This window comes from Copadichromis virginalis, linkage group LG15 (assembly GCF_057382275.1).
Source record: "Copadichromis virginalis isolate Kocher_CV1m ecotype Utaka linkage group LG15, C_Virginalis_male_GT1.1, whole genome shotgun sequence".
Lineage (NCBI taxonomy): Eukaryota > Metazoa > Chordata > Actinopteri > Cichliformes > Cichlidae > Copadichromis > Copadichromis virginalis.
The window spans coordinates 11,057,473-11,072,352 of NC_140632.1; the positions used below are offsets into that span (position 1 = coordinate 11,057,473).

The 14,880-nt window shown below is 39.4% G+C and overlaps 1 protein-coding gene across 2 annotated transcripts; it reads left to right on the forward strand.

Annotated features, from left to right (window-relative positions):
* The first annotated feature begins 1,798 nt into the window (after positions 1 to 1,798).
* On the forward strand, positions 1,799 to 14,612 carry slc22a16 (solute carrier family 22 member 16). 2 transcript variants are annotated; one of them, XR_014915108.1, is made up of 9 exons: positions 1,799 to 1,934; positions 4,300 to 4,776; positions 5,661 to 5,778; positions 7,985 to 8,546; positions 9,878 to 10,005; positions 11,205 to 11,314; positions 11,681 to 11,780; positions 11,919 to 12,150; positions 13,456 to 14,612. XR_014915108.1 is itself a non-coding variant. In XM_085431883.1 (8 exons), exons 1-8 carry the CDS (start codon positions 1,891 to 1,893, stop codon positions 12,084 to 12,086), a joined length of 1,707 nt encoding a protein of 568 aa, XP_085288009.1. In that variant the 5' UTR covers positions 1,799 to 1,890; the 3' UTR covers positions 12,087 to 14,612. The 2 variants fall into 2 exon arrangements, 1 of the variants encoding a protein (XP_085288009.1); XM_085431883.1 differs by having other exon boundaries at positions 11,919 to 14,612.
* The last annotated feature ends 268 nt before the right edge of the window (positions 14,613 to 14,880 follow it).

Consider the following 14,880-nt stretch of genomic DNA (forward strand, 5'->3'; position numbering starts at 1 on the left):
TAACGCCATACAGCCTCACTTAGATGTGGAAGACGATTTATAGCTGACCATCTGTTTGTGTCATAAAATCTTACCCTTTTACATAAAACAAACACATTTGTGAAATGCAATTGACACAAATGCAACATGCAGTCTTGCTAGTAATGTGTCAATTACTTTTTAATGTCTAAATGTTAAACCTGATGACTTTCAAAGCAGACCTGCAGTTAATTTCACGGTAACACGCTGTTTAACAAATTGCCACAGTCAGCACGTACAACCTATTTCAATGATCCTTCTCCCGTTTTATTTCCCAGATGAGAAGGTGGAGTGAAAGCAAGTCAGTGTGATGGCAAAAGCAAACGCTGTTTAGTTTATAGTTTGTATTCGTATTCCTGCTGAATCCAGCCAAGACAAGATGCAGTGAGTCAATACAAACACAACGGCTGAACGTATCAATCATTAATCAAAGGATTCGTTAGGAGCACTTGGAGAAGCAGAGACACAGAACGGGCTTTTAAGTTCTAAATGTGGGTCTTGCACAGACGTGAATAACCTGTGATCTCACCCCACAAAAATGTGGTGAAGAAGATTAAATGCATTCATTAAATGTTTTTTTAGTCGCTCAAACTAAAATCAAATAAAATGCACACTTTCACAGAAGTAAGGACTTGGTCTGTAATCCATTGCTGCGTATACAAACACTACCCAGGCCAGCTATGTGTTTATGGTTACAGCTGTTTTGCTTGTTTTAATTCGAAGCAAACTATACATTTTGGAAGTTTGGATAGTTTATTAGAGCCATGTGAGGATGCTACTTTGGAGTCTGGGCATTTCTAGTTATTTCTTACTTCTTAAAATGTTAAATGCTTACTTAAATAAGCAATTAAAATAGCCATTGTTGCTGTTGCCACAATTTTGAGTGAGCTAGCCAAATAGAAAGAGGGAATGATTGCTGGTGCAGAGACAGGACCTTGAGATTATTATGAACCCAGCAGCTCATTACTGCTTTGCTTAAACTGTAAACACCAGGCACATTTAGAGTAACTAGTTGTTTCAGTGGCCGCTTGTTTATGTTGACCCTGATAGGGGTTAAACTTTACACGTGGACGTTATGCAAGGATAACCAGTTAACAACAGAATAAACAGATCTAATACTTCTACACATCACATCACACTACATCACAAGATCTTCAGTTTGCAGATAGGTATAGTCACAGGTGTATCAAAGCAAACAACTCTCATCACTACTTCACTTTGTATCAAAATGTGAAAAAAAGCCCTTGGATACATCATAGGTGCCATTTCCACAACAAAAAGTTCAAATTAGACTGATAAAACTAATGTAATCAAAGAGGTGATGTCATCAAACAAATGTTAAGTCATCATACAGACCTTTAAGTTTCCAAAACGTCATCATCATCACCAGTGATTTTCCCAGCTCATTTGGGGGTTTTAAGTGAATCTGAAGTTGGAAAGACACCAGTCTATTTATTAAAACCACCCAGTCACGTGTTACCAATTATGAAGACGCAATTCTGGAAAAGTGTTGTGCTGACTTTTTCATTTTAGTATCGCTGAGGTGTTGCACTCTGTAGAGAGCATGTGTCCAGATTTGAGGGCGGCTCGCTTAGTTTAAAAATAAAAATTAAAAAGATTTGGGGCAGTTGTCTATTTCATTATATCTGGGAAGAGAAGAGAGGGCGTTTTTTTTTTAACACCAGCGTCTCGCTTATAAGGTAGTTGCCCCAGGAGCTCGAGTCTGTCAATAGCCGTGTGTATGTGTCTGCCCCTCCCACCCTGCTTTCGTGAAGGCCTCTGTTCATTATTTGGTGCTGATCCGCTCAGGAGCTGCTGCCCGCCAGGGAGAGACGCACCGGGAGCCACCGCACACAAACGCGCCGTCAGAAAATGTCTGTGGAGAAAGTATTCGACGAGCTCGGACATTTCAAAAGGTACCGTGAGGATTGGCATGTTTTCTCTATAGTCAGTTGTAACTTTACATTTTCTTTATTCTTTATTCGAGTGGGGGGAATTTTGTGGTAGGAGGCACCAACTTTAGAACCGTAAATATTACACATCCCACTTCACATTGCTATTTTGAAAACAAACACTATTGAAAGTGGGAGATGACGTAATTTGTTTTACAGCAATGATACGGTATTTTTTTTTTTTATCTATACAGATATATCCATGTTTCAAAAAGGGGGTGGACATTCGCTTAGAGAAACTTTTGTCACCTCTTTGTAATTTTGAAAAATAACTAATTACAGTTAGAAATGGGCCTGTGTATCTTTAGGAGACACATGGTTAATGTATTTAAACTATAAAGTTTATATATTCGTTTTTAGTAGGCTTTTTCAAAATGACTTAATAAACACACCTAGAATTATTTCTTTCTGTGCGGGTTGGTTTTACCTGACTACCTCTCCATCAGTCAAGTTGTTTTCCCACTTTTTAACCTAAAAACGTTTAGGGTTTTATTAAAAAGCTGGTAAAAAAGTTTTACCTTTCCACACAGGTTGGGTACACTGCTAAAATCGCGAGTCACCATTAATTTCTTTATATTTTGAAGATGGAGGAGCAAGGGTTGGATTGAAAATCAGTAAAAAAAAAAAAAAGGCAGCCAGTGTCCAAAGAAGAACATGGATAGATTTTCAGAAAGCCCAGACAACTATTGCACGAAGTCACTTTAAAAATGACAAGAAAGTCTGACTCCTTGGAAGAAAACCGAGGCATGAGGGGTGTCTCAAGATGCTGTCTATGATATGTCCAGTGTACTTTTAAAATGTATTCCATTACAGATTACAGAATACATGCCCCAAAATGTATTCTGTAACGTATTCCGTTACGTTACTCAATGAGAGTAACGTATTCTGAATACTTTGGATTACTTAATATATTATCATGCTGGTTCATCAAGCGAGGGAGGGAGAAAAAGGAAAAGTACGAGCTGTCATCGAGCAAAAACAGGAGCTGAAGCATGTAAATATAATAATAACCACTGCAGCCAAGAAGAGTGCCTGAAGAGCCCAGTTGTAAGTAAGCTATTAAGACTTGACTGCACACCGTGTTCCTCTGAAAACAATAAGTTCCGTTGGAGCAGCCTTTCAACGCCTCTCTCTGTCTCTCGCAAGCAAAGTTGACCCACACAACAAAGTAAAGCTATTTTTCGGCTAAGAGCCCGACACAGAACCCACCATATTAGCCAGAGGTCCCTTTACTATGGTTCGGAGCCGCAGACCTTCAGTAACAGTAATAAATCACACAGCAATAGTACATTCACGTAGTGCTGTAAACAGCATGATAATATATTAAGTAATCCAAAGTATTCAGAATACGTTACTCTCATTGAGTAATGTAACGGAATACGAATACATTTTGGGGCATGTATTCTGTAATCTGTAATATGTCTGTGAAGGTTCTCAGTCATCCAGGTCATCGTAGTCAAAGGAGCTTGCAAAGAAAAGCGTCTGGACTTCTTTAAGTTGCTTGAAGACGTTTCACCTCTCATCCGAGAAGCTTCTTCAGTTCTCCCTCTGTGGGGGGTCACTCCCACTAGGTTTATATCTGGGACTCTCCACCATTTGACCTTAGAACTAAAGAAGCTTCTCAGATGAGAGGTGAAACGTCTTCAAGCAACTTAAAGAAGTCCAGACGCTTTTCTTTGCAAGCTCCTTTGACTGTAATCTGTAATGGAATACATTTTAAAAGTAACCTTCCCAACACTGAGCACGGACTACACTGCCTATGATGCTACATTCTTTAGAGCTATACCTGTAGCATTCTGCCTATTAGCTTAGCACAACAACAACAAAAAGTGCTCTCTCACCCAGGAAACACGCAGAGAGAGAGCATCACCCTGTAACCATGGCAACCGTAACGCCTGGAACAACAGAACATAGCTGTCAAACAAAACCCAAACAGTCCTGACCCGCGACAATATGAATTTCATATTATGAAACAGGAAAGTACCGCCGTGTAATCCACTTATTTCAACAAAGTAACTGTATTCTGAATACCACCTTTTTAAACGGTAACTGTAACGGAATACATGTACTCATATTTTGTATTTTAAATACGTAACGGCGGTACATGTATTCCGTTACTCCCCAACACTGGATATAGACTTGTTTTCTGAATAAATTACTACATTCAAAGCAATTGTCTTGAAACGATAATGCTGTTGGATACCTGGAAATGTCTTTTAGATTCCATTAAAAGTTGAACTATTAAGGTTGCCTTTGTAGAAGTTTTTTGTTTTTGTGGTGATACTGTAAAATCACCACAATAATTTTCCTGTATTCTCCTTCTGTCCAGATTTCAGGCATGTCTGTACTTTGCAGCAGTCTTCCAGGCCATAGCTTGTGGAATCCACTACCTGGCCTCAGTTTTTCTGGTGGAAACTCCAATTTTTGTGTCTAGCGTGCCCGGCAACATCACCGACGTTCTGTATGGTAACGTGACGGCAAGCAGCCTGGAAGAAATCTTACCAGTCTTCAAATCAGGTAGTGGACCACTGGTGGTGAAGACAGCAGAAGGAGAACAGTGGGAGCTAAGCCGGTGCCGCTGCACCCTTCGCATCAACCCAACACACTTTTCGTATGACTTCGATGGCAACAAAACAGTGAAAGAATGTACAGGGAACTTTGTTTATGACCACACCGAAGTTTACCAAAGCATTGTGACCGACTGGGACTTGGTATGTGATAAAGAGTGGCTGGCCAAGCTGTGCCAGCCCACATTCATGCTCGGGGTGCTGATTGGAGCGCTGGTGTTTGGGGACGTTGCTGACAGGTAAGCAGGGGCTGCTGTAAGATGAGGTCAAGGTTATTTTCAGGCAACATGTAGAGTCAAAGACAGGGGTTAAATGTTACCATGTGACACTTTTTGAGTTAAGTTTTAAACAGGAAGGGCTGTCCTGGCATAGACTATATGTTTAAAAAAAAAAAAAGGAACTTGCCAAAGTAGTTGTAATTCATGTAGTTGTAATTTCAGGATGTATGGCTTCACATTAGGTCAAGAAGGTAGTGGAAAGAAATTATTATAGTGAAAATGAGGCAGGACAAGTGAAAGCATAGTTGATGTAGATTGGGGGAAAAAGAAGTGGAAGGTAATGACTGGAGCAGAATGCAAAGCCAGATTTGAGTGGTTAGCATTTACATGTGCAGGGGTGGCTGTAGCTCAGGAGGTAGCGCAGGTCACCTACTAATCGAAAGATTGGTGGTACGATCCATGGTTGCTCCAGTCTGTTTGCCAAATATCCTCTGGCAAGAAACTAAACCCCAGTTGCTCTCCGAATGCGAATTCGTTTGATTGTTAGATAGAAAGCACTTGAGCAAAAAAGTGAAAAAAATGCTTGCATGAATGGGTGAATGAGGCTTGTTATATAAAGAGCTTCGGGAGAGTAGAAAAGCACTATATAAGAATCAGGCCATTTACCATTTACAGCAGTAAATTTTAGCAGAAAGCAGTCAGTCTTCTCCGTAACTTCATGCACAAGTATCATATTCCTGTCAAGCACTCCTGTCGAAATGATTTAAAACCACGTGCGACTGTGACAACTTTATAAGCCCCTTTTAATCGATTCCTTAACTGAATATACAAGCTCTTTTCTCTTCCTTTATTGGTCTGCTTGTCTCTGTAATTCTTTTTCACATAATTTTCTTTCTCTCCACCAGAGTTGGGCGTGTGAAGATTCTGATGCTCACCAGCGTTTGTCAGTTTGGGTTTGGAGTAGCTGTAGCATTCTCCGGAAACTACTATTTCTTTGTGGTGCTCCGCTTTCTCCTTGCTATGGTGGGTACGGTTGTGAATGGTTACGTACCTGTGCGTGCGTGTGTTTTATAAAAAGCCAACGTGGGACAAGAGAAGTGGCATATTTGCAATGTTCTTCTTGCAAACAGCCACCAGTGGATGTTTCTCAGCTAAACAACCTCTTGTCCAGTCCCTAATGTTCTCAGGTAATATACTTGAATACACCCCCTGTAGGCATATTGCAGCTAAGCCAACATGCAAACCAAAAATACTCCTTAAATATGTAATTTAAGGAAATGTGACACAAACAGTGACAAACAGGTTTAGTTTCTGTCTTTATATTTAAACATGGGTTTGTTTGCTTTAGATGCAGATTATTTCATATCTGCTTAAACTAACACCCCTAAGGAAGGCGGTCTGTATGGTTACAAGTCCACATGTCAGTACATTAGCAGTGGTAGGGCAGCTACAGCTGTTGTTTTTCACATAGAGTCAGGCCCTTGTACACTGATACTGCACAGCTACACTATGAAACCACACGGCAAACCTACAAAGACATATCCCCAAATCATTACTATGAACTATAAATTTGTTGTGTGCTGGTACTGTGTACAACAAGAGCATGCAGTCAGTTTCTCTTTGTTCATAAGTTCATAAGGTTGAACACAAAGGATATACTTCAGGTTTACTAGCATGATCATAACCTTATATTTAAAGTCTGAGGAACATAAGTTTTAAAAGACTAATACAGATATTTGCTGATTTAAAAATCTGATATTCCAATATATCGACCGATATTTTCCAAAACAGATTTCCCTAACATTTGTTATGTGTAGTTATTTGCTTATTTGTTTATACTCTGTCCGACTCTGTTGGGATTAGCTGGTTGTTGGGCGTTTCAAACACGGTTGCCAGCAGGGAAGCTGCAGAGTGCCATCTTGTGGACAAATTATGGTACTGTGCAAAAGTCTCAAGCCACCTCTCACTCAGCATTTGCAGCTGTTTATTGAAACATGAGCTAACATACAAGGAAATACAATAAATAGGACAGATTCTGCAAAGGTCTAACAAGTTTTTAGGGAATATTTGGTATGACCACCTTTATTCTTTGACAGACCCTGAACTCTCACTTTTTAGTAATTTCTTTAAGTTGTCTACAGGAATAGTTCTCCATGCAGCGTGAAGGACATTCAAAGCTCTTCTATGTATGTTGGCTGTCTTATGTTCTGTTCTCTATCAAGATGATCCCATAGCACTCTGGGGAAGCCAATCCACGACTAATAGTGTTCCACTGTGATTTTTTTTTCTGTCCAGGTGTAAATGGGTTTAGGATTATTGCCAATATGAAAAATGAAGTGCAATTACATTATTTCCTAACGGTATTGCATGGTGGATCAAAATCTGATGGTGTTCAAATATCCATCAATTTTGACAAGATCCCCAACATCACTGGTTGAAACGCCACCCCAAACCACGACACTGTGTTTTAAAGATGGCTGCAGACAGTCGCTATTGTACCACTGAACTGACATCCTCTGTAAATATTGATGATGACTTAAACCAAAAAATTTAAATTTCGATTCATTACTCCATAAGATCTGTTCCCACTCAAATTCAGTTCAAGTCTTCTATAATTTGGCATACCTCTGCCTTTTCTCCCATTTCCCTTTCATAAGAATGCCTTCTTGACAGCCACCTTTCCACTCAGACCGTTTCTGGTGAGGCTGTAACCAACAGTAAATGGATCAACTGATTGACCAGATCTATCTTTCAGATCTTTGCTGTCTTTTCCCCCCAGTTTATCCCTGAATGATTCATAGGTCAGTGTTAAGTGGCTTAACAAACAAAGAAACAAAAACCACAAACCTCCCAAAGACAAATTAAACAAAAGCAAAAAATTTCAGCCACCAGGTCAGGTAAAAAGTCTGGACTGAAAATGAGTGAAAAAGCAGCCAATGTCCAAAGAAAAACTTCAGAAGGCCTGTTTCTCAAGTGCACTTTAAAAATCTTAAGAAAGTCTAGCTCCTTGGAAACCAAATATTAAGAAATGATGGATGACTCAAGACTTTTGCACAGTACTATATACAACATCAACATCTGTAACATGTTAGAAGGGCATTTTGTCCATCTCTTATTTTATTTTTTTACATTTTCATTTCTTGGCCACTTTATCTGTTTTCTGTGGAAAACTGCTATTAAACTGCTATTAAAATGACTAGTTCCTATTTCTCATCTTTGCTTTTGACAGGTGTCTAGTGGCTATCTGGTGGTGGTCTTTGTCTATGTAACAGAGTTCACTGGCAACAAGGTACGCACATGGACATCGATGCATGTGCATGCAGCCTTTGCTGTTGGCGTCATGATGGTGGCTCTGACTGGTTACCTGGTGCGGGTGTGGTGGATCTACCAGATAGTCCTCTCCGTATGCACCGCACCTTTCTTGCTCTTTTGCTGGAAGTTTCCCGAGACTCCCTTTTACTTGATGGCCAAGGGCCGCTATGAGGAAACTGAGAAACTGCTGAATGTGATTGCCCGCGTCAACGGCCTTGAATGCAGGCTGAAAGCTGAGGATCTCCTGGAGCCAGGGAAGAGAGAAGATGGCAAAAGTCTGCTGAAGGGAGACACAGACGAGCAGTCATCCAAGCCTGAGAAGAAGCTGACCATCGTGGACCTGTTTGGCAGCTGGAGGATGGCCGGTCGTACATGCACAGTGTGGGCCATCTGGTTCATCGGCAGTCTGGGCTACTACGTCTTCTCTCTGGGCTCAGTAAATCTGGGAGGAAACCAGTATGTTAACCTCTTCCTTGCTGGTAAGTGATTGTCACATGAGTGTGAATTTGGTACTGAGATTGCAAAACTATAAACATGTATTTAATATTGTGATCATATTGGCACTTTTTTTTTTTTTACCTTTGGTGTCAGATGTAGAATAGTGTCTCTGCTTCTTACTCTACTTCAGAGTGTTTCCAGTGAGTCTGGAGATGATTTAGTTCACCTGTTTAATCTAAAAACAACTCTTGCTACTTCTAAGTTGAGCAGAACCTTATGTGGAAATTTCAAACACAGTAAAAATGATATGTTCCTCTACTTTGCTTTGTTTAGTGCTCTGTATATGTAACCGAGAGTGAAATCAGACTGCGAGGACTCAACAAAAATAGCAGCGCTCCATCTTTAAGCTAAATGGCTTCCTCGTGGTTTTCTGTCTGATTGAGAAAATAGGATTTACAGTCTAACAAACATCTTTTAGTTGAACTGATATAGTGTTCATGTAATGCTATTTGAAAACACGGGATTTTATTTAACCTTTGACTCAGGACAGAGGAGGTGGAGCCTGGACAAAACAAAAGGTTAATAGGGAGAAGAGACATCCTCCTGGGGGATGTAACAGTACGATCACTTAATTATAAAATAAGTTTGCAGAATTTATTACTAGCTGTGACTTAGGTAGGTAGGTAGATTATTAATCCCACAAGGGAAATTGTTGACATTAGATAAGAGTAAAGATTGTGGCAGATAACCAAATGTGTAACCAAGTCGACCAAGAAAAAGTCCACTTACCTCCATCTTTACCTAGAGGTCGAGTAGAAGAATATTTCTGCCACCTCTCCCTTAAAACTGTCATGAGTCTAGAAGCATGATTGGATAATGATGTTGTTTGGCTTGTTTTTGGGTTTTTTATTGGGGGTTTTTTGCATTTCACAACTCTCCAGTAGATTTCCATTCAGGACAGTAAACTTGAAGGTTTTTTTCAGATTTGACTGTTGATTCTTAACATGCAGATTGGATGTCTAGGTCATCACTGAAATTGAGGTTAACATCAAAATGACTGCTGAAATGTGTTTCAGGATGACTGCTTAGAAATATAATTGTAAATTATGTTAATTCAAGTCACAAAGTAATTGTTTTAAATGAATTGTCTTGTATCTTCACGCTCAACGGAAAGTGTATTTTTAATCTTGATCATTTAATTGCCAGAGGAATATTTAGTGAGTGATCCCCATTTACTTCCATTAGAGGCACAGTGAAGAGCATATCTGGGAGGCAGCTTTTCAGATGGTTATTTAGGTCCTCCAGATAGAATGTCACTGTCAGTGCCAGTGATAACCCCTGACAGAGAGCGGCTGTGGTTGGTTGTTTCCAGGTGCAGTGGAGCTCCCCTCTTATCTGGTTGGCTGTTTTGCAATGGATCGGATTGGAAGGAAGAAGACGTGTGCCCCATCTCTGCTCCTGGCTGCGGTCGCCTGTTTTCTCATTATTGTGGTACCTGCTGTACGTACAGAGATGCACCCTACCCCCACCCCCACCCCCCACCACCAAAAAAAAGTTCAGCTGTTCACAGAAATCTGCAGTCATCTTTAGGTGCAAGTGTCAGAGTTCAACAGTACCAGCCCAGTGACAAGGCGATAAATCAGACAGTCCAAACTGTACAAGTACATGTACTTTAAGAAACTCTCTCTAACATGTGTTAAGTTCTGAGGCAACTTTGCAATCCTAAGCTATACCGCCATGTCTTTTTTGGAGGGAAGAGGCTTCGTCTTGGTAACTCTTACAAATGAGCCATGCTTGTAATCCTGCATCCTAACTGCATGTGGAGCTTTACACATGTGACAGTGATGCTTCTGCTTACAAGATAGAATAAATATAGCATAGAGTTACTTAAAGTACTTGTACTCTAATGAACTCGACTGTTATTGCGATGTATTTTGTGTACTAATGAGATCCGACACTTGAAGCTCCCAACATGTGTTCTGAGCTCTGACCCAAATTAGCACTGTTCATGGATGAGCTGGCAAACAGCTGGTACTTCATTTTTAAATAAATATGACCTTTGATCTTAGGAGCCACGCAAACAGTGAAAGATGGAAAAAAAATAGCAGCATGGAGACAGGGGACACGTCTAAAGTTCTGTGTCGCAACCCTGCTGACACGGCAGTAGCGACCCTTTTACTCACACCTGTTCATTCCAGCTGTCATAAATCCAGTTGCAGTCTCATTAAGTTCCAGTTTGTTTCCAGCACTTCTTAATAGAAACCACACGATAGCTTGGCTGTATACAGTTTATACACTGCTTTGTAGTCAATGGGAATTAATAATCAAATACATTTCATTTTACATTCAAGCTTATTCTTCACTTAGTTACCATATATTAACATGTATGTTTTTATGGATGTTTTAAGTCAAGGGCATGTTTGACACACAATCAGAACTTGTCAGAGAGTATAATAATGAATTAAATTATAGTGACTGACAGAGCAACACTTATTAAGTTCGTTAAGTCTCTGATGAGCAAGGGCAATCAGGTGTACAAGTACTTAAGTACAAGTACTTACTTGTGCTTTCTTGAGTTTTTAAAAGTAGTATATGCACCTGGAATTTAGTTTTGTTATTTGGTGCTACGTGATTAAAGCTAAATTGAATTGAAATCTTTGTCTTTCTCTTTGTTTTTCTTTCTCTCTTCATTTCTACAGGACATAGAGATCCTAACTATTGTTCTGAGTATGATAGGAAAGTTTGCTATTGCAATTGCCTTTGGTCTCATCTACCTCTACACCTGCGAGCTTTACCCGACTATCATCAGGTAAGCACGCTAAAGAGCTTTGTTTTTGTTTTAAGGGTTTGCTAAAACTGCTAAAACTATTATTTTTTTCATATTGCAAAAACTAAAGAACTCTTTATACGTGAAACAGAAAATTCATGCATTCATATACAACCATAATTTCAGGTTAAAGTTGATTTGATTTGGAAATCATTGCATTCTGTTCTTGAGAGCTTTACTGGAATAGGGGTTTGTACTTTGCTGCTATATTAAGGGCAAAGTTTCATGTTTGAATCTTCCACTTTAGAACTAGCTAGACCTGTGAACTAAATTTAAAAACTGAAATCAATGTAATATTCCGACTTTTAATTAATTCTAACAGAGGGAGTAATGCTGCTCTTCCTCCAGGTCTTTGGCAGTAGGTAGTGGCAGTATGATGTGCCGTGTCGGCAGTGTGGTGGCCCCTTTCTGTGTCTACCTGGCTGACATCTGGATCTACCTACCTCAGGTATAGAAATGCATTTAATGTTTTAGCTGTCAACTTCCATTTGTTCTCATTTATCATAGTTTATTTCTAAGTTTACCCTGGCAGCACTGCTAAATTAAAAAATTTCCCCCCTTTTTCTCAATCACAACCTGTGTTTAGCTTATTGTAGGAATCCTGGCATTAATTTTTGGAGTACTCGCACTGTTTCTGCCTGAGACCCTTGGCAAACCTCTGACAACCACCTTGGAAGAGGCTGAATCTCTGGGACGTAAGCCCAGCAAGATGAACGACAGACTGGAGCTGAACCAGCATGGAGCAAAAGCTTGAGCCGTACACTTCAGGGAACACAGAGATCTACACACAAGGAGACAAGCTGTGGAAGAGAGACGAGGTAACAACAGTTAAATACCTGGAAACAAAAACGACATAGATTAATGGGATGGTTGGAAAAAAGTGAAAAACAAGAAAAGATACGTTTTTATGATAACTTGTGAAGTGACTTTTTTGTTGACATTTTGTTCTGTAAAGTGACCAACAGCTTGATATTTTAGGAGGCCTGAGAACTTCCTCACAATCTTCTGCTCTATCATGTAAACACCACAAAACAATGAAAATCATGTGCCATGTGTGGTAATTTGTGAAAGCATACTTTGAGTCTTTTTTGTAGTTTCGATCATAATTTCTATTACTGATTTTAACTTTGTACTTAAAATTTTTTTCAAAATTTCTTGGAACACAGCTACAAATAAGACAGACATGACAGACAATAGAAAGACTTTATTTATTTTTAAATCAAATGAAGTTTTTGTAGTTATAGGCAGAACAAAAGCAGATTTTTATGTTAGGTCGTCAGGTGTTTCTTGCCCTGTTGGGCTTCTTTCAAGCAGTGTTTCAGCGGGTATCCTCCTGCTCTTACCACAGTGTTTATATTACCGACAAGAAGTGATGACCAAAACTATTAAAATCAGACTCCAGCTGTACTGAACCAAGTCATCCTTTAAAACAAAGTTATCAAAGCTAAACTGCTGCACATTTTTTGGCATCTCCGACCATCTGACCAGATCATGGCAGTGCCTTGGTTATTTTATACCATAATAAATCGTATGTCGTGTATCTAGAATGTATTATTCTAATATTAAATAAGTGCCTTCAACTTGCCTTTTAAGGCTTTCTTTTAATCTCAGGACATCAGTTTTGCTGTGAATCTATCACTGGATTTATCCTCAACTGCCTCTTGTTAAAGATCAAATATTTAAAGGTAACAAAAGAGCAAAGTTTTGCACACCATTGTTAGACCTTTATTAGTTCTTCTTCTTCCTATTATTGTGACCTTTATTAAAGGTTAATGAATTTTCTAATTACCCATAAACATTACGGCGATCACAATAACAGTGTGCAGGAGTTTTTTAATTGCTCATCTTGTCTAAGATGCCATTGCTGAGCTTTACTATGCCTTTGTTATCTAATCTGTGTGCATGTGTGGGTATAACTGAGTAGAACAGTCAAGTTAAGATTTTTTTTATATGCGCTTATATGCAATCAGACGCTAGGCAGATTAAGAAAAGAAGCATAATAGTACCTTATAGAGTCTTCAAGAGTCAAATATGATCTCCAGATGTTTGGACCAAATACAGGGATGGACCACAACACTGTGGAGATGTACTGTATATACCTGATTTACAATATTATGTTACAGTTATGGTGCATTAATCCAAAGGAGAAAAAGAACAGCGGCTGGTGTTCTAAAACTGGTGACTGGTCTGCAATCAACAGTATGGACTTTTCCATTAATAGCATCCTCGTCTTATTTTGATTTACAATAAATATGCAGAGGATTGACACTGGGGTTTATGGCTTTTTCATTCTGTTCATATGAACTGGCTTTAGTTAGCACAGTTTTACAGTGATACAGAAAGAGACTTTATAAACCTCGGTAAAGGAGCAAGTGAATTCCTTCCATTTGTCAATAAGGAAAGTTTGAACTTGGTGCTGGAAATGCAAAAATAATACAGCAGGTCTGAGGATACGGTGCCTATATACATTAACAGCTTTGTGTTTGATGGTGAAGGGGAAGTCCCACAGCCACAGTGACATTCCCATCGCCATTACCGAATACATAAAGGTCCTCTGTGTTCAACTTTTCAGGAGAAAACTACCAGTTTTTATGTGTGTGTGCTTATGTGTATGGAAAAGTACTAAACATGAGTTCTTCTAACGTGAACTTCCAGTTCTGGCGTGATACTGGTGCCTCAAATAGAGTGGGGGCTATTACTGGGCTAAATGGAGCGAGTAAGGATGTAAGGATGTTGTTATCAATCTGCTTCATGTAAGTGATTATCTCCTGTTGTTGACGATGTGCCAAAATTCTGAAAATGTAATGAATGTTTGTGGATATTTCCAAAAACATTTTGTCACTCAAATTTTTCAAGATTTAAATAAAAAAACATTTGAGTATTACAATGAGTGATGACTATTTACGCTTTATTGAGTGCACCTTGCTAGTATTCGGTTGGAGCACCTGTTGTGTTCAGAACAGCTTTAGTTATTTGTGGCATATATTCAACAAGGTGCTGGAAATATTCACACATTCACATTGTGCTCATAAAGCAGTGGTAAGATGTGGCATTTAAACACTGTTCAGGTCCCAGAATACGGCAAGAAAATGTCCCACACCCCATTTAAACACCATCTGTGGCCTGAACCATTGATATAAGTCGGTATAGATCATGATGGTTTTCATGATGTTTACGTCCTAGCATAAATGTCTGAGCAGAATTCAAGATATCGGGCAACATTCTTCCAATATCCTGTTGAATTGTAGCCACAGTTTCCTGCTCTTAGCTCAAAGGAGTGGCACCTGGTGTGGCTGCTTTAGGCCATCTGCTTCAAGATTTGACATGCCAGAATAAATACTCTTGTGCATACAGAGCTGCATGCTAGGTATGTATAGTAACTCATGCCCCGAGTTACACAGTTACTTAGCTTGAAGTGGTATGGCCATTCTCTTCTGACCTCCGACATCAGCATGGCATTGTCACCCAGAGAAATGCTGCCAAGTGGATATTTTCCATTTTCTTCTGACTCTACTCTGTTAACCCTGTGGTGGTGTGGGAAAAATCCC